General features: G+C 42.5%; 1 protein-coding gene across 9 annotated transcripts in view; it reads left to right on the top strand.

The window, feature by feature from the left end:
- Positions 1 to 20,908, top strand: part of LOC137361316 (NACHT, LRR and PYD domains-containing protein 3-like) — a 95,385-nt gene extending 74,477 nt beyond the window's left edge. For 7 of the 9 annotated variants that reach the window (XM_068026212.1, XM_068026206.1, XM_068026207.1 and 4 more), the window contains 7 exons: positions 2,798 to 2,884; positions 3,153 to 3,323; positions 3,590 to 3,760; positions 6,411 to 6,581; positions 6,756 to 6,926; positions 19,537 to 19,704; positions 19,867 to 20,908. In XM_068026212.1, the coding sequence (XP_067882313.1) occupies positions 2,798 to 2,884; positions 3,153 to 3,323; positions 3,590 to 3,760; positions 6,411 to 6,581; positions 6,756 to 6,926; positions 19,537 to 19,704; positions 19,867 to 19,960 (1,033 nt within the window). In that variant the 3' untranslated portion in view covers positions 19,961 to 20,908. Of the gene's footprint in view, positions 1 to 2,797; positions 2,885 to 3,152; positions 3,324 to 3,589; positions 3,761 to 6,410; positions 6,582 to 6,755; positions 6,927 to 11,907; positions 17,813 to 19,536; positions 19,705 to 19,866 lie in introns of those variants that run through there. The other 2 variants (XM_068026214.1, XM_068026215.1) reach the window with 2 other exon arrangements.
- Positions 20,909 to 23,767: the final 2,859 nt, after the last annotated feature.

Below are 23,767 nucleotides of genomic sequence, written 5' to 3'. Positions count from 1 at the left end.
CTTTCTTAAATATCGGTATAATGTTAGCTATCGGCCAGTCTTCTGACACTACACCTTTCTCTAAAGAATTATTAAAAATGTGTAGTAATGTCTCTGCTATCTCTTCCCGAGATTCTTTTAAAATGTGTGGATGTAATCCATTTGGACCAGGGGTTTTTATCCTCTGAGTTTGATTAGTTTATTTAAAACTTCACCTTTTTTTATTTTCAGTGCTGTTATCTGATTTCTAATCTGTCCACCTATCCTGTTTTCCTGGTAAATATTGAAGCAAGGTCATTATTTAATATTTCTGCCATTTTTCTGTCGTCTGTTGTGATATAATCCTGACCATCAATAATTGGCCCTATTTCCATCATGATTTTCCTTTTTTTATTTATGTGCCTATAAAATGTTTTACTATTTGTTCCTTGATAATGTAATTGCACCTTTTTGTCCTTTTTTAATAATTTCTAATCTCTTTGTCGTGCTCTCCCCTGCTGCTCATGTACTTAGTGTCTGTCTTTTTCCAAGACCTCATTTTTCTTTACCTGATGTCTTTATTCATCCATGGTAACTCATTAGTGTTTCACTTGTTCTTGTCTTTTTAGCAGAATATATTTTTCCTGGACTATGTCAAACATGGTTTTAAAAGTTTCCCATTGCTGTTCGACATCACTGTTTGACAATATTGTTGTCAGTTTTATTTTCCTCGGCTCTATTCTCAGCCCCTCAAATTCCACTTTTCTCCAATCTATTCCCTGGTCTTCGTCATACTTACCTCCTTCCCAATTATTATCTTAAAGTATATAATATTAATGTTCACTATTGTCTCGATGTTCCCCTACTTTTACTTTTATCTACTCTGGCTCATTCCCCATTACTAGATCCAGTAGGGAATCCTCCCTTTTTGAGCTTCTTACATATTGGGTTAGAAAGGAGTCTTGTACACATTGTAGGAACTCCATTCCCTTATTTCCTTTACATGTCTCTTCTGGCCAATTAATCTCATGTTAGTTGAAATTCCCCATGATTATTATTCCATGTTTTGTATTCATTTCCCTAATTTCTTTGTATACTTCTCCCTCACCTTCCTTCCACTATTAGGTGGTCCGTAGACAATCCCTGTTAATGTGGTTGATCCTTTATTATCTTTTATCTTTATCCATGTGGATTCTATTTCTGTCTTGCTGATGGCCGTGTCACTTTTTGCTACTGCCATTGTTTTTAGTATTAAGTACAGCTACTCCACCTCCCCAATTTCCCCTCTATCGTTTCTAAGTAGTTTATATCCTGAAATGTTTAATGCTCAGTCCAGATTTTTCCATAGCTATGTCTCAGTAATCCCTAATATGATTCCTCGCAATGTAGTATTGCCTCCAATTCCCCTGTTTTATTACAGACACTGTGTGTATTTCTATATGAAAAGTTTAACTCATTTGTAAGAGCAGTTCATTTTACTTAATTTTTTACCAGCTTTTTACAGTCATGCTCCATAATTCTATTTACCGCCTTTCCATCGAAGTCCTCACTTATTTTTGTTTTCTTTCCAATGCTCCGCTTTCCTGATTTGTTTATATTCAGCCTCATTTCATCTTCTGTTCATCCCTCCCCATCTCCCCGCCACTCCCCCTCCTGCCCCCGTCTTATGGGTTTAAAACCTTTACCACCTCCCTATTTACCATTTCTACTAGGACACAGGTCCCATCCCAGTTCAGGTGGAATCTGTAAACTTGCTATAACTCCTTTCTTTGCCAGTGTTTCATTTAAATGAACCCCTCTTTCCCACACCAGCTCTTTAGCCACACTTTAACTCGCGTAATTGCTCTCCTGCCACCATAAGATATCCCTTACCCTGGCACCTTGTAGACAACGCACCCGACAGGATTCTCATTCATGGCTGCAGAGGACACTATCCATCCCTCTAATTAGAGAAACCCTTATCACTACCACATTCTATTCTGCTCTTTCCCCCTTGGACAGTCTTCTGAGCCACAGTACCTTGGTCTACATTGTGACTGTCCTCCCCACAGTCTTTCTCCTTGTCCTCACAGGTAACAAGTACATTGTACCTTTTGGACAGGACCTGTGTTTGAGGAACCTCCTTCTCAACCTCTCCTCAGTCCTCACCATGCTGCTCCCTAATGGTTACACCCTCTTCTTGAACCTGTGATTTTCTCTGAGCTGTGACTGTATTCTGGATAAAACTGTGAAGAAATTCCTCCCCCTCCCTTATGTTTGGGAATGTCTCTAACTCACATTCTAGCCCATTGACTCTGAGCTGGAATGACTGAAGATGGAGACATTTCCTGCTGGTGTGGGAATGTGGGACAGTCTCACTATCCACAAACTCCCACTTCCTACAGTCCCAACACGTAGCCTGCCCTGTCATCTCTAGTCTTTTATAATTAATTTGCTTATTGATAACCTGAATAAATGTAATTAGGTCTTTAAAAACAATTCATAATAAATGTATTCATTAATTGATTTATCTGATTAATTTAATAAAGTAATCGATTTATTTCCCCAAACAATGTTTTATTCAAATGCTGTCACTTGGAGAGACAAAAACACACTGTAATATTCACCAACCAATCACCTACCTTCTGTCCTGTTACTTCCCTCTTTGATGTTTATTGACAGCTCCTGAATATATGAGGAGTTCTACAGTGTGAGATTCATTGTGAGTGACAGGAAAATCTGGTTGTTAATTTCCTCAAGTCTTTTTCAGTGTTTCCTGTAGCATTGAACAGAAAGTGAATTGTATCAGGTCCAGGGTTTGATTCAATTTGTTTCTCACTCTCTGTCTGTTTGCGTTTAGACTGGATTTCAATAAATTGGGAGATTCAGGAGTGAAACTACTGTCTGTGGCTTTGAGGAACCCGGACTGTAAAATACAGAAACTGGGGTAAGTACCAGACTGTGTGTGATTGTGTTTATAATAACTGGGTATCTGACAATGTACGTTACTGTTAATATCAGTAATGGTGTCATTAATAAACACTGTGCATTATTATCAGTATCAGTAATAGTGTTGTTACTAAGCACTGTGCATTATTAGTAACAGCTATCGTGTTATTGCTAAGCACTGTACATTATTAATATCAGGAATGGTGTTACCAATAAACACTGGGGATTTACTCTGATTCCTGTTATTTCTCCATCTTTGATCCCAGGCTGGGAGGAAACAATCTCACAGATTCTAGTGTCGAGGATCTTGCCACCATTCTCAGTACAAACCGATCACTGACGGTTCTGAACCTGGCTCTGAATAAACTGGGAGATTCAGGAGTGAAACTACTGTCTGCAGCTCTGAGGAACCCAGACAGTAAAATACAGAAACTGTGGTAAATGCTAATTTTATATTAATTATGTTTAATTGTGTGCAGATGGTGGACATTGACCCGGACTGTAAAATACAGACACTGGAGTAAGTACCAGACTGTGAGAGATTGTGTTTATAATAACTGGATGTCTAACACTGGACATTATTATTAGTATCAATGATAGTGTTATCAATAAACATTATTATTAGTATCAGTAATGGTGTTATCAATAAACTCTGGGGATTTACTCTGATTCCTGTTCTTTCTCTCTCTCTCTCTGATTTCAGGCTTTCTCATAACGCACTCACAGCTTCTTGTATCGAAGATCTCGCCTCCATTCTCAATAGAAACCGGTCACTGACAGATCTGAACCTGAGTGGTAATAATCTGGGAGATTCAGTAGTGAAATTACTGTGTGCAGCTCTGAGGAACCCGGACTGTAAAATACAGAGACTGTGGTAAGTACCAGACTGTGAGAAATTGTGTCTCTAATAATTAGATGTCTAACACTGCACATTATTGTTAGTATCAATAAACATTATGAGTATCAGTAATGGCGTTCTGAGTCATCATCTTCTTCTTTGGCCTCCTTGTCTCGAGAGACAATGGGTAAACGCCTGGAGGTGGTCAGTGGTTTGTGAAGCAGCGCCTGGAGTGGCTCTTAAGGCCAATACTGGAGTGACAGACTCTTCCACAGGTGCTACAGATAAAATTGGTTGTCGGGGCTGTTACACAGTTGGCTCTCCTCTTGTGCTTCTGTCTTTTTTCCTGCCAACTGCTAAGTCTCTTCGACTCACCACACTTTAGCCCCGCCTTTATGGCTGCCCGCCAGCTCTGGTGATCACTGGCAACTGACTCCCACGACTTCTGATCAGTATCACAGGACTTCATGTTGCGCTTGCAGACGTCTTTAAAGCGGAGACATGGATGGCCGGTGGGTCTGATACCCGTGGCGAGCTCGCTGTACAATGTGTCCTTGGGGATCCTGCCATCTTCCATGCGGCTCACATGGCCAAGCCATCGCAAGTGCCACTGTCTCAGTAGGGTGTATATGCTGGGGATGTTGGCTGCCTCGTGGACTTCTGTGATGGAGATACGGTCCTGCTACCTGATGCCAAGGATTCTCCGGAGGCAGCGAAGATGGAATGAATTGGGACGTCGCTCTTGGCTGACATACGTTGTCCAGGCCTCGCTGCCATAGAGCAAGGTACTGAGGACACAGGCTTGATACACTCGGACTTTTGTGTTCCATGTCAGTGCGCCATTTTCCCACACTCTCTTGACCAGTCTGAACATAGCAGTGGAAGCCTTTCTCATGCACTTGTTTAATTCTGCATCGGGAGACAGGTTACTGGTAATAGTTGAGCCTAGGTAGGTGAACTCTTGAACCACCTCCAGAGCTTCTTTCTTTTGGGCCTCCTTATCTCGAGAGACAATGGATACGCGCCTGGAGGTGGTCAGTGGTTTGTGAAGCAGCGCCTGGAGTGGCTATAAAGGCCAATTCTGGAGTGACAGGCTCTTCCACAGGTGCTGCAGAGAAATTTGTTTGTTGGGGCTGTTGCACAGTTGGCTCTCCCCTTGCGCCTCTGTCTTTTTTCCTGCCAACTACTAAGTCTCTTCGACTCGCCACAATTTAGCCCTGTCTTTATGGCTGCCCGCCAGCTCTGGCGAATGCTGGCAACTGACTCCCACGACTTGTGATCAATGTCACACGATTTCATGTCGCGTTTGCAGACGTCTTTATAACGGAGACATGGACGGCCGGTGGGTCTGATATCAGTGGCGAGCTCGCTGTACAATGTGTCTTTGGGGATCCTGCCATCTTCCATGCGGCTCACATGGCCAAGCCATCTCAAGCGCCGCTGACTCAGTAGTGTGTATAAGCTGGGGGTGTTGGCCGCTTCAAGGACTTCTGTGTTGGAGATATAGTCCTGCCACCTGATGCCAAGTATTCTCCGAAGGCAGCGAAGATGGAATGAATTGAGACGTCGCTCTTGGCTGGCATACGTTGTCCAGGCCTCGCTGCCGTAGAGCAAGGTACTGAGGACACAGGCCTGATACACTCGGACTTTTGTGTTCCGTGTCAGTGCGCCATTTTCCCACACTCTCTTGGCCAGTCTGGACATAGCAGTGGAAGCCTTACCCATGCGCTTGTTGATTTCTGCATCTAGAGACAGGTTACTGGTGATAGTTGAGCCTAGGTAGGTGAACTCTTGAACCACTTCCAGAGCGTGGTCGCCAATATTGATGGATGGAGCATTTCTGACATCCTGCCCCATGATGTTCGTTTTCTTGAGGCTGATGGTTAGGCCAAATTCATTGCAGGCAGACGCAAACCTGTCGATGAGACTCTGCAGGCATTCTTCAGTGTGAGATGTTAAAGCAGCATCGTCAGCAAAGAGGAGTTCTCTGATGAGGACTTTCCGTACTTTGGACTTCGCTCTTAGACGGGCAAGGTTGAACAACCTGCCCCCTGATCTTGTGTGGAGGAAAATTCCTTCTTCAGAGGATTTGAACGCATGTGAAAGCAGCAGGGAGAAGAAAATCCCAAAAAGTGTGGGTGCGAGAACACAGCCCTGTTTCACACCACTCAGGATAGGAAAGGGCTCCAGAGCATGGTCACCGATATTGATAGATGGAGCATTTCTGACGTCCTGTCCCATGATGTTTGTTTTCTTGAGGCTGATGGTTAGGCCAAATTCATTGCAGGCAGCCGCAATCCTGTCGATGAGACTCTGCAGACACTCTTCAGTGTGGGATGTTAATGCAGCATCATCAGCAAAGAGGAGTTCCCTGATGAGGACTTTCCGTACTTTGGTCTTCGCTCTTGGATGGGCAAGGTTGAACAACCTGCCACCTGACCTTGTGTGGAGGAAAATTCCTTCTTCTGAAGACTTGAATGCATGTGAGAGCAGCAGGGAGAAGAAAATCCCAAACAGTGTGGGTGCGAGAACACAGCCCTGTTTCACACCGCTCAGGATAGGAAAGGAGTCTGAGGAGGCGCCGCTAAGCTGAATTGTGCCTTTCGTATTGTCATGGAATGAGGTTCTGAATAAACACTGGGAATTTACTGTCATTCCTGTTCTTTGTCTCTCTGTCTGATCCCAGGCTTTCTCATAATGCACTCACAGCTTCTTGTATGGAAAATCTCACCTCCATTCTCAATACAAACCAGTCACTGACGGATCTGAACCTGAATGATAATAATCTGGGAGATTCAGGAGTGAAACTACTGTCTGAGGCTCTGAGGAACCCGGATTGTAAAATACAAAGACTGTGGTAAGTACCAGATTGTGAGAGATTGTGTCTATAATAACTGGATGTCTAACATTGCACGTAACTATTCGTATCAATAATAGTGTCATCAATAAACATTCGTATCAGTAATGGCATTGTTAATAAACTCTGGAATTTACTGTGGTTCCTGGTATTTCTCTCCCTCTCTGATCCCAGGCTTTCTCATAACACACTCTCAGCTTCTTGTTTCAAAGATCTCGCCTCCGCTCTCAGTACAAACCGGTCATTGACGGACCTGGACTTGGGTGGTAATAAACTGGGAGATTCAGTCGTGAAACTACTGTCTGCAGCTCTGAGGAATCCAGACTGTAAAATACAGAGACTGGGGTAAGTGCTAATTGTATATTAATTATGTTTAATTGTGTGCAGGTAGTGGGCATTGACTGGGGTTTCACTTGAGCACATATAAGGAGGCACCTCTTGATACTGTGGTGTGGTTGAGTGAGGAGGTTTATGCTTGTAATGCTTTACTCTGTAAATTAATGTAAAACTGAGTAAAGATTAGCTCCAGTAATATTCTTCACCAACTGTATTTCCAGAGTAGAATATGGTAACAGAGAATGGTCGCCTCAAGGTGACAGTCCAAGGTAAAGGCCTGCTTAGGTCGGAAAAAGAAGCGATAGGAACATAGGCAGGTAGGAAGGAACAGGAGTAGGCCATTCAGCCCCTCGAGCCTGTCCCACCATTCAATGAGATCATGGCTGATCTGCGGCCTAACTCCATATACCTGCCTTTGGCCCATATCCCTAATTATCTTTGCTTAACAAAATCTATCTCAGATTTAAAATTAACAACTGTTTTAGCTTCAACTGCTGTTTGTGGGAGAGAGTTCCAAACCTCTACCACCCTTTGTGTGAAGAAGTGCTTCCGAACATCTCTACTGAATGGTCTGGTTCTAATTTTTAGACTATGTCCCCTAGTTTTAGAAACTCCAACCAGTGGAATTAGTTTATCTTTATCTCGCCTGTCTTTTCCTGTTAGTATCTGGAAGACTACAATCAGATCACCCCTTAACCTTCGAAATTCTCGCGAAAACAGGCCTAATTTGTGGAATCTCTCCTCGTAACTTAACCCCTGTAGTCCAGGTATCATTCTTGTAAACCTACGTTGCACTCCCTCCAAGGCCAATATATCCTTCCTAAGGTGTGGTGCCCAGAGCTGCTCACAGTACTCCAAGTGCAGTCTAACCAGGGTTTTGTACAGCTGCAGCATAACCTCTCTGTCTTTATACTCCAATCCTCTAGATATAAAGGCTAGCATTCCATTAGCCTTTTTGATTATTTTCTGCACTTGCTCGTGGCATTTTAAAGATCTATGCACCTGAACCCCCAAGTCTCTTTGGACATCCACTGTACTTAACCTCTTCCCATTTAGAAAGTACCCTGCTCTATCCTTTTTTGGTCCAAAATGGATCATCTCACACTTGCCCACATTGAAATCCATCCGCCACAGTTTTTCCCACTCACCTAGTCTGTCAATATCTCCTTGTAACTTTATGCTATCATCTAGACTGTCTACAATGCCGCCTAACTTTGTATCATCAGCAAATTTGGATATATGACTTACTATGACATCATCCAAACTGGTCCGAACCCAACAGAATCACAGCGGACCAGAGTCCGACCCGGGCCGACGCCCTTCAATTTTGCCCTGAGCCCAACCCGACCATCCCTTGACTTACCTTCTGATTCGGAACCTCCAGGAAGCTGCAGCGTGTGAGTGATGACATCTAGAGACGTCACTCGCTCACTGCGCAGACTCAGTTTTGTTCTGGGCTCCCAGCTCAGGTAAGTTTTTTTAATTTCAATACTTACCAACAGAGCACTTGCCGTGTCTGGCCTGACTCTGACTCGGTTCAACCCAAGCCCGACCCGACCCGAACCCAACACATGTCCTCGGGACTCTTCAGGTTCAGGTAGCAGGCCTCGAGTCCAAGGCTGCTTTTGCTGACAATGCAACCACTAGGTGGCGCAGTATGGGCACACGTGCAAATGCAACCTCATGGACAGAAACATCACTGTCTGCAACGTCTCAGGAAGCTGCCAGTAATAAAAATGGTGCTGCTCAATTTAACACAAAAAAAATCAAACCCAAACCCCCTCACCCCCCCAATGATCACTGTCTCCCCCCCAACAATACACCACTCCCTCGTGCAATCACACGTCTCTTACCCACTCCCTCCCACACCCACCTTCCCACCGCTCCCAACTGCTCGTCACTCCATTTCACCATTCTCTTCCGCATCCGTCTGCTCGCTGTTCCTTTCCAATGCTTACACCCTGCCTCGCCACCCAGAGAAGCAGCAGGGGTGGTGGGCGGGCGGGGGAGCCAGTGAGGTGCTAGCGGTGAGGCGGGATGGAGCCGCATAGAGTAGGGAGCGGCGAGCAGGCGGATGCAGGTGAGAACAGCAGGAGGGAGCGGGGAAGAAAAGAGGTGACTGAGCGCCGATTGGGGGAGGGAGTGGGGTACTGTTGGAGGGGTGGAGATTGCGATCACAGCCATTGAGAGGTGAAGCAACACTCGGACATTGTTACGTGTGATGTCATTACGTGGTGACATTGACATGCGCATGCATGGACCCATGCTGGCAAATGTTCAGACACAGTGATGACGTCAGTGATCGATCTGCACATGCTCTGCATTGTCAGGTGATATTCCAGAAAAAAGTAACAGACAAAAAAATTCTAGCAGCAATTATCAGAAATGGCCGAAAGCAAGTGTAAATTGTTGGGCTTTGATTACCCTCCGATGTTCTCGGAATCTGAACCATATGACCAGGTGAGGTGAAAGTGATTGATCTTGATATCGAGGCAGCATTTGACCGAGTGTGACATCAAAGAGCCCGAGGCAAATTGAAGTTAGTGGGAATCAGGGGCAAAACTCTCCACTGGTTGGTGTTATGACCGAGGATGGAGGAGTGCACTTTCTTTCTCTAGTTCCACTTCTCCACAGGTCACAACATATATTTAAATGTTTTACCCAGTTACCGATACAGCCAATTATATACTTCATCTATTTCAGTTTCTGAATAAAAATCCACTAACCAAATTTCTTTAATAATAAACAAAATTATTAATTTATTGTAAAACAGACTCATTTCATAAAGATGCAAAGCTTATTAACACAGGTTGAAATATGAAAGTATGAAAATATTCCTTTCGAAATAACCCGTCACACATGCACAAACGCACAAGTTAAAGGAAAAATAAAGATGCTTTCTCTGCAGAGATCAACTTTACAAAAAAATAAAAAATAATACTTTGGCCAAGTACTTGTTTCATTCTTGGAGAAAAAAGATAAGATATGGAATAATCCAGCTGGTCTGGATGCATGTAGACGGGGGTCATTTGTCACATGCAGTTGTCACTGGGATCTTTTCAGAAGCAGTTCATTCAGGATATGTGAAGAGAAAGTCTTGCAGAAACTTCTCAGGAGAAATGCTGCATCAGTTTCTCCAGTTCTCACACTGAATTCTCAGAGTTCTCAAAGAGGTGGAACAGGATAAACTGGTGGCCTCTCTCTCTTAGCAGGCTGACACCCCAACTGCCCATTCAAACAGTTCAAAATGAAACCAACTCCTGACCACCATAAATCTAGACATGTGACTTCTCTGTAAACAGTTCCAATAGTCAGCAAGGCCTCTGTTGTTTAATTAGCTTAAGACATGTAACTTCCAGAAAGTGTTTTTTAAAACAATGTCTCAAGTGTCCTTCCAGTAACCCTTTAAAAAAAAGTCAAGCATTTCCGCAAGTATTTGCACAGTCTTTTGAATACGAGTCCCCAAAAACTATGAGAAAATGGAAGCACCTTCATAACATTGGTATCACACCTATCACAAAGGAAGATGGTTGTGGTTAAAGTCTGGCTACTGACCAGAACCCGACTAGATCCAACTACATGTGTCGGGTTCAGGTTGGGTCGAAATTCTGAGTCCAGCATTCGGGCTTGGGTTGGATCGGGCTGGACATTGCTTCCAGGAAGTCAGGGGATCAGGCTTACCAATGATTGCCCACAACTCCAGCTGCAGGAACAGCTGCTGCTGCATCAGATGAAGGAGACACGGGTCAGGTCGGGCGCGCAAAAAAAATTAAAGGGCTTGGGTCGGGTTCAGGTTGGCTGCTTTCATGTCAGGTCTGGGTCGGGATTGAATTTTATCCCCGAGCCAGGCTTCACCTGCAGTTGTTGGAGGTCAGTGATCTCAGTTCCAGGACATCACTGCAGGAGTTCCTCAGAGTAGTGTCCTCGGCTCAACCATCCTCGGCTGTTTCATCAGTGACCTTCCTTCCATCGTAAAGTCAGAAGTGAGGATGTTCGGTGATGATTGTACCATGTACAGTGTCACAAGAACACAAAAAATCAGACCATCGAGCCTGCTCCACCATTCAGTACGATCATGGCTAATCTTAGGCTTCAACTTCACTTTCCCGCCCGCTCGCCATATCCCTTGATTCCCTGAGAGACCAAAAGTCTGTCTATCCCAGCCTTAAATGTATTCAACGATGGAGCATCCAAAACACTCTGGGATAGAGAATTCCAAAGACTCTTAACCCTTTGAGTGAAGTAATTTTTCCTCATCTCAGTCCTAAATGATCAGCCACTAATCCTGAGACTGTGCCCCGTGTTATCGATTCCCCTACCAGTGGAATCAATCTCTGTGTTTACTCTATCCAGTCCCTTCAGAATCTTGTATGTTTCCATGAGATCGTCTCTCATTCTTCTAAACTCCAGAGAGTATGGGCACAATTTACTCAGCCTCTCATCATAGGACAACCCCCTCATCCCAGGGACCAATCTAGTGAACCTTCGCTGTACCGCCTCCAATGCAAGTATATCCTTTCTTCAATGTGGAGACTAAAACTGTACACAGTACTCCAGATGTGGTCTCACTAAAACCCTGTACAATTGTAGCAAGACTTCGTTATTCCTGTACTCCAGTCCCCTTGCAATAAAGGCCAACATGCCATTTGCTTTCCTAACTTCTTGCTGTACCTGCGTGCTAACTTTCTGCATTCAAGCACACCCAAGTCTCATTGAACATCAACACTTACAAGTTTCACCTTTTAAAAAACACTCTGCTTTTCTATTCTTACAACTAATGTGAATCACTTTGCACTTCCCTATATTATACTCCATCTACTGTTCTCAACTCCTCAGATACTGAAGTAGTCCATGTCCCCATGAGGTAAGACCTGGACAACATTCAGGTTTGGGCTGATGGGTGCTAAGTAACATTCATGCCAAACAAGTGCCAGGCAATGCCCATCTTCAACAAGAGAGAATCTAACCATCTCCCCTTGACATTCGACAGCATTAACATCACTAGATCCCCACTATCAACATCCTGGGGGTTACCATTGACCAGAAACTGAACTGGAGCAGCAGTATAAATACTGTGTCTACAAGAGCAGGTCAGAGGCTGGAAATGCTGCAGCGAGTAATCCACCTCCTGACTCCCCATGCCTGTCCACCATCTACAAGGCACAAGTCAAGAGTGTGATGGAATAATCTCTACTTGCGTAGATGAGTGCAGCTGCAACAACACTCAGGAGGTTCAACACTATTCAGGATAAATGCAGCCCACTTGATCGGCACCCCGTTCACCACCTTAAACATTCACTCCCTCCACCAGGGACAGACAGTGGCAGCAGTGCGTCCCAGATACAAGATGCATGCAGCAACTCACCATGCCTTCTTCAGCAGCAACTCACCATGCCTCCTTCAACAGCACCTTCCAAACCCACGACCTCTTCCACCTAGAAGGAAAAGGGCAGCAGACGCGTGGGAACACCACCATCTGCAAGTTCCCCTCCAAGCCACACACCATTCTGACTTGGGAATATATCGCCGTTCCTTCACTGTTGCTAGATCGACATCCTGGAATTCCCTCTCTAACAGCACTGTGGATGTACCTACACCAGATAGACTGCAGAGGTTCAAGAAGGCAGCTCACCACCACCTTCCCAAGGGCAATTGGGGATGGGCAACAAATGCTGGTCTTTCCAGCGACACCCACATCCCACAAAACAAATAAGTATAAAAAATGACCAATGGAAGAAAGAAGTGGAGATGTGGACATGGGTTGTGTCCCTTTGAGAAAGGAAACAAGGTATGGCCTTGGCGTTGCTTCGGACCAGAAGTAAAATAAGAAGTAAAATGCTTTGTGAGCTGCCTCCCCGTCAGTTAAAAACTGATGATGGTTTGGATCTTCTGCTAGAGTTCTTGGATGAAATATACAAGTCGGGTGGTCTATTAAATGCCTTTGAGGCATGGTCAGAGTTTGATGCATTTTGGAAAACAGATGTTTATTCAGAGGAAGAATATATCATGTACTTTAACAGATTGTATAAAAGATTGACAAAATTCACTTTAGAGATCCCTGGTTCAGTGCTAGCACTTAAATTGCTGGATTGTGCTAAGGTGTAGCACAGGGACATGCTCCTGGTTCTAACTGCTTTTCAGTTCTCGGAGAGAGAGACTCCCTGTTGGATCAGATGTCTGCTCTCTTGAAAAGATTCCTGGGGCTTTGGTGGAGCAAATGGGACATTCCGCAGTAACACAAAGAATAGAAGACACCATAATTGTCAGTTTTAGAAATGGACCAGATACTGGATACAGGGGTCAGTACAATGGAATGGTTATGAACAAACAGAATGAGGATGAAAGCATCTTTAGCAGATCTGGCTATTATAGCAAAGACAAAATTGGATCAGCAATAATAGGTGTCTGAATCCCAGCAATGGCCAAGGAACAGTTAATAGGTGCCTCAGGTGTGGCTTCAAGTACCATTATGCCATGAACTGCACAAAGCAGAGAGGCAGAGTCCATGAAATTACACATGGGACAGGGGATTCTGAGGCAGAAGATGAAGACTTTGATGAATCCGAACAAACTGTACAGGTCACAAGGAGTTTTAGTCCTATACTGAATATGTTTTTCGCAGACTTGTTTAACTGTATTGTGCTAGTAGTGCTTGCACTTCAACAGTTTGTAGAACAGATTGGTTAAAATGTTATCTAGATTCACTAAGTAGTGAGGATTAATGCAACATTCAAGAGTATCAAAGTACTACTTGTTTCAGGTTTAGTAATGACGAGCATTGAGGTCACTAAAGAGTGTCATAATTCCATATAAAATATCTAGAGTAAGCCATGTTATCAGTACTGATGTCTCTAGTGAGATATCTATGTGGTTGAGTAAACCTTCTATCAAAGAGACACAAATGAAACTTGACATGGAGTGTGATAAGGCTGTTACTTTTGGAAAGTCAGTGGATCTGCACTTTACCCAATCAGGACATTATTGTGTTCCCTCAACAAAACTTGTTGTTTCTTTTCAGAGTGTTAGACACATATTAATGGCATCAGTTGATAAGAATCAGAGAGTAGAAAAGCAAATGGGCTTTCAGTAATATGGACAATTTGCTCCCCCTGCTTGTCAGAGGTTAAAAACCCTGCTAAAAGATACAGGTACAGTTGAAGAGTGTATAAGGCTAATAGAAGAGATTAGTCAAGTGTGAAATATGTAAAAAGTATTGGAGGATGCCACCACGTCCTATTGTAAACCTTCCATTGGTACGTGGCTTTAACGAGGTAATTGTGTGGATCAAAGACAGAAATATTTTCATTCTACATTTTATAGACCTGGCCTGACTTAGTGTTTCTACAATAAAACAGAGTAAGGACAAAAGGGTGATTATATTTGCCAATGATGAATTCAGAGACATGTTTGAAAACATGAACAGGGTGGCGCAGTGGTTAGCACCACAGCCTCACAGCTCCAGGGACCCGGGTTCGATTCTGGGTACTGCCTGTGCGGAGTTTGCAAGTTCTCCCTGTGTCTGCGTGGGTTTTTGCCGGGTGCTCCGGTTTCCTCCAACATCCAAAGACTTGCAGGTGGTAGGTAAATTGGCCGTTGTAAATTACCCCTCGTGTAGGGAGGTGATAGGGAATATGGGATTACTGTAGGGTTAGTAGACATGGGTGGTTGTTGGTCAGCACAGACTCGGTGGGCTGAAGGGCCTGTTTCAGTGCTGTATCTCTAAGCAAAGTAAGCAACATTCTGGTCATGAATACAGCAGCTGAAAGTCTTTTCAGTAATGGACTCTGTGACAGGAATGATGTGGTGATTGATGAAATGCTGCATAAAATCTTAGCTGATCAACCAGACTGCAAGTTGACAACCGGCCGAGCATTGATGGTTCATACAAAGAATTCACTCCAGTGGTTGGAGGGTTTAGTCTCTGTCAGTTGGTCTATAGGGAAAATTCCAAATTACCTCCTGAACTGTGTGATAGTCCTCCTGCTCGCGAAGGTACTACAATTAGTTCAACTTTGTCCAGCACATTTGAGTATTTTACATGTGTGACAATGGGCTTTCATCAAGTCTGAGGTCTTGTGGAACATTCAGAGAGCTCTGAGGCATCATATAAGATCATCTGAGATAGAATTTAATTCAGCAGATTTGCTCTATTATAAAAGAGAGGGTCATAGGGAACGGAAAGGCCTGGGTAAAGTAATAGGCCATGATGGTAAAACAGTCCCTATCAAACATATCAAACTGTTCAGGTTCATTCCTCATGATTTATCAGGATTAATGATATCTTGGATTCTGAGCAGCCGATAGAGTGAACAAGGCACCTTGTAACTCAAATGTTTGTGTGTTTTGTGATGAGGGTCCTGAGGACCAGTAAAACAGTAGATCAAGGGCTGGTTAGTGTTACTGTGAGTGATCATGACACACAGGACAGAGCTATCACATCCAAAGACCAATTGCTCAGAAACTTGGGTGACACATATTCCAGAGGGGTCAAGTTAATGCAGGAATATGACAATTGCGGGACATACAGGAAAAGCTACTGGTAAATTTAAATATTGTTTAATGTACAGGATGATGGTCAAGAAGTGAGGTCTGTGGACTGGTAGAATGGGATGAAAGAGTGGAGGGTATGAAAGCACAGTGCACGTTCTGATAGTGGATCTGGAGGTGACTCTTGCATCAGAAAAAATCAGGTACCGGAGAAAGAGTCTCGATAGTGTAAGAGAGAGATCTCACAGTAATTGTCCCAACAGATATAAAAGTGCAAGTAGAGGCTGTAACTTGAACAGATTACACAATGAAATTAAAGACACAGAACAGTCTCTCAACAGAACTAGAAGCAGATGTCCTCATGATTGTGAAGTTTTAGTGGCTGTCAATAAACTTGACAAACTATTAAGAGAAGTAAAACAAAGGGAATTAGATAGTTGGAGACAGTTGGAATTTACTCTGATACCAGATCAGGGGCAAGCAGCCTTGTCACATAGGTGGATTTGTACTGAAAAGGTCCTTTCAGATGGGACTGATGAGGCTAAAGCCAGGCTGGTTGCTGAGGGGTTTTGAAGAGTGACCGGGTGATACAGATGTTGGAGTGGGCTCTCCTACAGCTGGAAAAGTAATCTTGAAAATCCTTTTAGCTATTTTCGTCACATATTCATGGGAGTGGAGATCAATTGACCTGAAAGCTGCATTTCTGCAGGGCGATACCTTTCAGAGAGGTGTGTTTCTGAAACTTCGCAAAGAGACAGCGGATGCAGAAGGGAAACTATGGAAACTAAACAAATGCACGTATGGCCTGAATGATGCTTCCAGCGTGTGGTATTTTACAGTGAGATCTGTTTTGCTGAAAATAGGTTGTGTTCAACTAAAAACAGATCCCACAATGTCTTATTGGTATCATAAAGGAAAAATTTCAGGCATCCTTATGATACATGTTGATTTCTTATGTGGTGATACTGTGGAATTTGAGAAAGATGTTATTAAAAAGATTAGAGTAGAATTTAAAATAGGGAATCAGACTTGTGGAACTTTTGAAATATATTGGTTTAGATATTAAGCAGAGTAGGCCTGAAATAATTTTGAATCAACAATCCTATTTAATGGGTGTCACTCCCCTCCCAGTTAATCGTACTCGGACATCACAGAAAGATGATGTTATATCTGAAGAAGAGACAGAACAATTGTGAAGCTTGATTGGTCAGTTGAACTGTTTGGGCTCTCAGACGAGATCAGAGACTAGTTTTTATGTGTTGGAGTGAAGTGCTACAATGAAAGACCCTAAAGTCAAAAAAGTTTTATTTCCCCTTAAAACACTCTATAATTAAATTGATTAAATCTGGAGAAATGTGTGTTTAAGTTCCCATCCCGAGGTGACCCAAAGAACATGAAACTAGTCATTTTTAGCGCTGGTTCACATGCTAATCTTCCTGATGGGTATTCTAGTGCAGCTGGTTTCATAATATTACTGATGGGTGAAAATGGGAGATACCGTCCTTCAGCTCGGGAAGCTCAGAAAATAAAAAGGGTCGTTAAAAGTACTTCAGCTGATTGACACACTGGCCCTTGTGGAGACAGTGGATATGGGATTCTATTTGTCAAATATTGTAAGTGAGATTCTATACAAGGGGTTTACTGAAGATCACATACTCATTGAATGTTATGTAGATAATTGTTCATTGTTAGATAATGCACATTCCACTAAAAGTTTCAGAAAAGGTAACAGATCGACCTTGGTGGCTTGAAAGAAATACCGGAGAGAAAGGAAATCTCTAAAATTAAATGGGTAGATGCAAGTCATCAACTGTCTGATTGTTTTACAAAAGGAAATTCTTGTACGAAGAAATTCCTTATGATTCTCGAGGAGGGGCCTCTCGCAATTTTAATGCTTTGTACAGAATATGGAGGTTTTGGATTTGATTTTTTGCTGAAATTTTGTTTGTGCATATTAACTCTAATTTGAATTTAAAGAGAAAGAAGGGAATCTGGAAATTGCATATTAATGGTGTTTAATATGTGGGCGGTGGTCATTAACAGGGGTTTCAATTGAGCAGATACGTGGAGACACTTATTGAAACTGTGTGTGGTTGAGTGAGGAGGTGTGTGCTTGTCATGTTTAACTCTAAATATATGTAAGACTGAGTAAAGATTAGCTTTAGTATTATACTTCACCAGCTGCTTTGCAGAGTAGAACAGTAAGTACCAGACTGTGTGAGATTATGTTCATAATAACAAGACAGTGAACATTATTATTAGTATCAGTAATAGAGTTATTAATGAATGCTGTACATTATTAGTATCAGTAATAGTGTTATTATTGAACACTGTACACTATTAGTATCAGTAATAGTGTTATTAATGAACGCTGTACATTATTATTAGTATCAGTAATAGTGTCATTAATGAACGCTGTACATTATTATTAGTATCAGTAATAGTGTTATTAATGAACACTGTACATTATTATTAATATCAGTAATAGTGTTATTAATGAACGCTGTACATTATTATTAGTATCAGTAATAGTGTTATTATTGAACACTGTACACTATTAGTATCAGTAATAGTGTTATTAATGAACGCTGTACATTATTATTAGTATCAGTAATAGTGTTATTATTGAACACTGTACACTATTAGTATCAGTAATAGTGTTATTAATGAACGCTGTACATTATTATTAGTATCAGTAATAGTGTTATTATTGAACACTGTACACTATTAGTATCAGTAATAGTGTTATTAATGAATGCTGTACATTATTATTAGTATCAGTAATAGTGTCATTAATGAACGCTGTACATTATTATTAGTATCAGTAATAGTGTTATTAATGAACACTGTACACTATTAGTATCAGTAATAGTGTTATTAATGAACGCTGTACATTATTATTAGTATCAGTAATAGTGTCATTAATGAATGCTGTACATTATTATTAGTGCCAGTAATAGTGTTATTATTGAACACTGTACATTATTATTAGTATCAGTAATAGTGTTATTAATGAACACTGTACATTATTATTAATATCAGTAATAGTGTTATTAATGAACGCTGTACATTATTATTAGTATCAGTAATAGTGTTATTAATGAATGCTGGACATTATTATTAGTATCAGTAATAGTGTTATTATTGAACACTGTACATTATTATTAGTATCAGTAATATTGTTATTAATGAACGCTGTACATTATCAGTATCAGTAATAGTGTTATTATTGAACACTGTACACTATTAGTATCAGTAATAGTGTTATTAATGAACGCTGTACATTATTATTAGTATCAGTAATAGTGTCATTAATGAACGCTGTACATTATTATTAGTATCAGTAATAGTGTTATTAATGAACACTGTACACTATTAGTATCAGTAATAGTGTTATTAATGAACGCTGTACATTATTATTAGTATCAGTAATAGTGTCATTAATGAATGCTGTACATTATTATTAGTATCAGTAATAGTGTTATTATTGAACACTGTACATTATTATTAGTATCAGTAATAGTGTTATTAATGAACGATGTATATTATTAGTATCAGTAATAGTGTTATTAATGAACGATGTATATTATTAGTATCAGTAATAGTGTTATTATTGAACACTGTACACTATTAGTATCAGTAATAGTGTCATTAATGAACGCTGTACATTATTATTAGTATCAGTAATAGTGTTATTAATGAACACTGTACACTATTAGTATCAGTAATAGTGTTATTAATAAACGCTGTACATTATCAGTATCAGTAATAGTGTTATTAATGAACGCTGTACATTATTGTCAGTATCAGTAATAGTGTTATTAATGAACGCTGTACATTATTATTATCAGTAATAGTGTTATTAATGAACACTGTACACTATTAGTATCAGTAATAGTGTTATTAATAAACGCTGTACATTATCAGTATCAGTAATAGTGTTATTAATGAACGCTGTACATTATTGTCAGTATCAGTAATAGTGTTATTAATGAACGCTGTACATTATTATTAGTATCAGTAATAGTGTCATTAATGAACGCTGTACATTATTATTAGTATCAGTAATAGTGTTTTCAATGAACGCTGGAGATTTGCACTGATACTTGTTATTTCCCTCCCTTATCCCCAGCCTATCGGATATCGGTCTCTCAGATTCTTGTGCCGGGGGTCTCGCCTCTGCTCTCAGTACAAACCATTCACTGACGTTTCTGAACCTGGGGTCAAACTCCTTCACCGACCGATCTGTCCCCACTCTCCTCCGTCTAATACTGAACTGCAGGAATCTGGAGTGGATCTGGTGAGTGTTTGTGTGAATGTTTAATGTAATAAATAAAATATAAATCGGATTCAGTCACTCTTATCAGTAATATTTCTGTGATTATTATTGAAATATTATCCCAGTCTGCCTGTTATTTACACTATTGTTCAGTCCGTTTATTTCCTCTTTAATCTGTTTCAGGTTGTGGTGGAATCAGTTCAGTTCAAATGGAGAGAATCAGCTGAAGTCGCTGCAGGGTACAAGACCCAGACTGGATGTGGTTGTGACTGTGTGAACATTTCAATTTGTAAACATCACTGGTCTCTCTTTATGAACATTTTTGGCCAATTTTCTGTCCTTCCCCTTTAATTGGCCGCGCTCCAGGTTTAAATCCTATTGGCTGTTTCACTGTTTCTAGTTCGAGCTGAGCGAGTGTCATCTCCCATTGTGACATCAGAGGCCCAGCAACAGGGTCACGTGACTCATCCGCCCGGCCCCACAGCGCTGCTTCTGCAGGATATCCGGGACTGAACATTCCCCAATGGGGCACTGGGGAAATGTACAGACAGGAAGGGTCCAGGGTGGGACTCAGTCTGGGCTGCAGTGGGACACTGGTAATTACACTCAATATCCCTGGGTTTGGGAATTACATTATCCAGGGTTCACGCTCAGCATCAGTACCCAGTGACCCTGCTGGGAAGTGAACCTGTGTGTGTTCAGGATGGAGACAGGCTCTGTTCAGCTTGGATAGATCCCACCGTCCAATAGATACCAATACCCAGTGTCTGGGGTCACCCAGAGAGAGTATCCTGTTGGGGAGGTTCCTGAAACTGGTGCACCCAGGATGGGTCAGCACTGCGAGAGGAGAAATGGGGAAAGTGTCAGTCAGGAATCCCACTGTTCTGTCTGGGTGATCGTGAGCATTTGTAGTGTTTAAGGATCCTGAACTTAACATATTTGTGGCACCAACATGGGAGCAGGTACTGGTGTTACCATGGAAATTAAACATTGTGTACTTACTGTGGACTGAATTTTCAAACGGAATCACCTGAGACTGTAAACCATGAGATTGTGAAAAGGTGCAATGACCCTGTGAAACATCCTGAGGAAACTGAGGGGTCGATGAACGGACTTGTTACCTGGATTTGTATAATGACTTCCACTTGGAAATGTTTTGTTAAACTTCACCTCTGTATCACTGCCTCCTGGATGATGTAACAGTACTGATGAGAATTGTTATTGTGTGATGTTGAATTAAATGATACATTATCTTAACAAGTACATCTCAGGACTTCTTACCAACTTCAAATTTGAGAATAGTTTCAGAGTTTTGGCCTTTACCAGATAAAGGTGAGTGTGGATCAAAAGCAGTTCACCTGAGTGAAATATCAGAGAGAGCCAGGTCAACGAAGCATCACTGTTTCAGCGAGGTGAGAGAGGGAATCCTGGGAATTATAGACCAGTTAGCGAAACCTCTCTTGCAGGGAAATTGCTGGAGATTATAATTAAAGACAAGGTGATTAAACACTTAAAAAAAAAGTCAATTGCTCGGGGAGACCAGCATGGATTTATAAAGGGCAGGTGATGTTGTGCGGTTCTGATTGGATTTTTTGAAGTAGTGACTAATGTCGTCAACAGAAGAATGTGTATGAATGTTATTTATGTGAACTTTCAGAACGCATTTGATAAAGTGCCTCATAAGAGACTTTTTTTTAATTCACTCATTCATGGGATGTTGGTGTCACTGGCCAGGTCACCATTATATGCCCATCCCTAATTGCCCTTGAGAAGGTGGTGGTGAGCTGCCTTCTTGAACCGCTGCAGTCCATGTGGGTTTGGTACGCCCACAGTGCTGTAAGGAAGGGAGTTCCAGGATTTTAACCCATCGACAGTGAAAGAACGGCGTCATGGTTCCAAGTCAGGATGGTGTGTGACTTGGTGGGGAATCTGCAGGTGGTGGTGTTCCTTTTGCTGCCCTTGTCCTTCTGGTTGGTAGAGGTCGCAGGTTTGGAAGATGCTGTCTAAGGAGCCTTGGTGCGTTGCTGCAGTGCATCTTGTCGATGGTACACACTGCTGCCACTGTGCGTCGGTGGTGGAGGGAGTGAATGTTTCTGGATGGTATGCCAAACAAGCTTAGTCCTGGATGGTGTCGAGCTTCTTGAGTGTTGCTGGAGCTGCACCCATCCAGGCAAGTGGGGAGTATTCCATCACACTCCTGGCTTGTGCCTTGTAGTTGGTGGACAGGCTTTGGTGAGTCAGGAGGTGAGTTACTCAACGCAGGATTTCTAGCCACTGACCTGCTCTTGTAGCCACGGTATTTATATGGCTACTCCAGTTCAGTTAATGGTAGCCCCTAGGATGTTGATCGTGGGGGATTCAGTGATAGTAATGCCATTGAATGTCAAGGGGAGATGGTTAGATTCTGTCTTGTTGGAGATGGTCATTGCCTGGCACTTGTGTGGCACGAATGTTACTTGCCACTTATCAGCCTAAGCCTGGATTTTGTCCAGGTCTTGCTGCATTTCTACACGGATTGCTTCAGTATCTGAGGAGTCACGAGTGGTGCTGAACATTGTACAATCATCAGCGAACATCCCCACTTCTGACCTTATGATTGAAGAAAGGTCATTGATGAAGCGGCTGAAGATGGTTGGGCCTGGGACACTACCCTGAGGAATTCCTGCACTAATATCCTGGAGCTCAGATGATTGACCTCCAACAACCACAACCATCTTCATTTGCACTAGGTATGATTCCAACCAGCAGAGAGTTTTCCCCTTGATACTGACTTCAGTTTTTCTAGGGCTCCTTGATGCCATACTCGGTCAAATGCTGCCTTGATGTCAAAGGCAGTCACTCTTACCTCGCCTCTTGATTTCAGCTCTATTGTCCATGTTTGAACCAAGGCTGTAATGAGGTCAGTAGCTGAGTTGCCCTGGCGGAGCCCAAACTGAGTGTCACTGAGCAGGTTATTGCTAAGCAAGTGCCGCTTGATGGTACTGTTGATGACACCTTCCATCACTTTGCTGATGATTGAGAGTAGGCTGATGGTGTTGTAATTGGCAGGGATGGACTTGTCCTGCTTGGTCAGTAGTGGTGCTACCGAGCCACTCTTGGTGATGGACATTGATGTCCCCCACCCAGAGGACATTCTGTGCCCTTGCCACCCTCAGTGCTTCTTCCAAGTGCTGTTCAACATGGAGAAATACTGAGTCATCAGCTGAGGGAGAGTGGTAGGTGATAATCAGTAGAAGGTTTCCTTGCCCATGTTTGACCTGATGTCATGAGACCTCATGCGGTCCGGAGTCGACGTTGAGGACTTCCAGGACAACTCACTCCCGACTGTATACCACTGCGCCGCCACTTCTGCTGGGTCTGTCCTGCCATGGGACAGGACATACCCGGGGATGGTGGTGGCAGTGTCTGGGGCATTGTCAGGTGATTCCGTGAGTATGACTATGTCAGGCTGTTGCTTGACTAGTCTGTGGGACAGTTCTCCCAACTGTGGTACAAGCCCCGAAGAGGACCTGTTTGGGGATTATCAGGAACTAGGAACAAAATTAAATAACAGGTTCTCTAGAGTTATAATCTCTGGATTATTACCTGAATCACGAGCAAATTGGCATAGGGATAAGAAAATCATGTAAGTAAATATGTGGCTAAAGGAGTGGTGCGGGGAAGAGGGGTTCCGTTTCAGGGGGCACTGGCCTCAGTATTGGGACAGGAGGGAACTGTACTGTTGGGACGGGCTCCACCTGAACTGATCTGGGACCAGTGTCCTCGTGGAAAGGATAAATAGGGTGGTCACAAGGACTTTAAACAAGTAAATGGGGGGTGGGGGGTGGGGGGGGGGGTGGGTGTCTTGGGGAATGTCAACACAGTTTCAAAAACAAGTACCAGGGCACAGAGTAAAGAAACAGAAAGGAACCCGACTTCAGGTAATGGCAAAACTGCAAGAAGTATACTGGTTAAACCAGAAGAGAGAAATAATAAACAGGTGAATAAAGCATCAGTGCTGAGGGACAGGTTAGGGGGTATAGCTCAAATAAGAATTCTAAATACAAATGGACCGTAAGGAATAAACTAGATAAGCTGCGAGCGC

Source organism: Heterodontus francisci, unplaced genomic scaffold (assembly GCF_036365525.1).
Source record: "Heterodontus francisci isolate sHetFra1 unplaced genomic scaffold, sHetFra1.hap1 HAP1_SCAFFOLD_506, whole genome shotgun sequence".
Lineage (NCBI taxonomy): Eukaryota > Metazoa > Chordata > Chondrichthyes > Heterodontiformes > Heterodontidae > Heterodontus > Heterodontus francisci.
The sequence above is the reverse complement of the archived record's forward strand: the minus strand, read 5'-3'. Positions and strand labels throughout refer to the sequence as shown.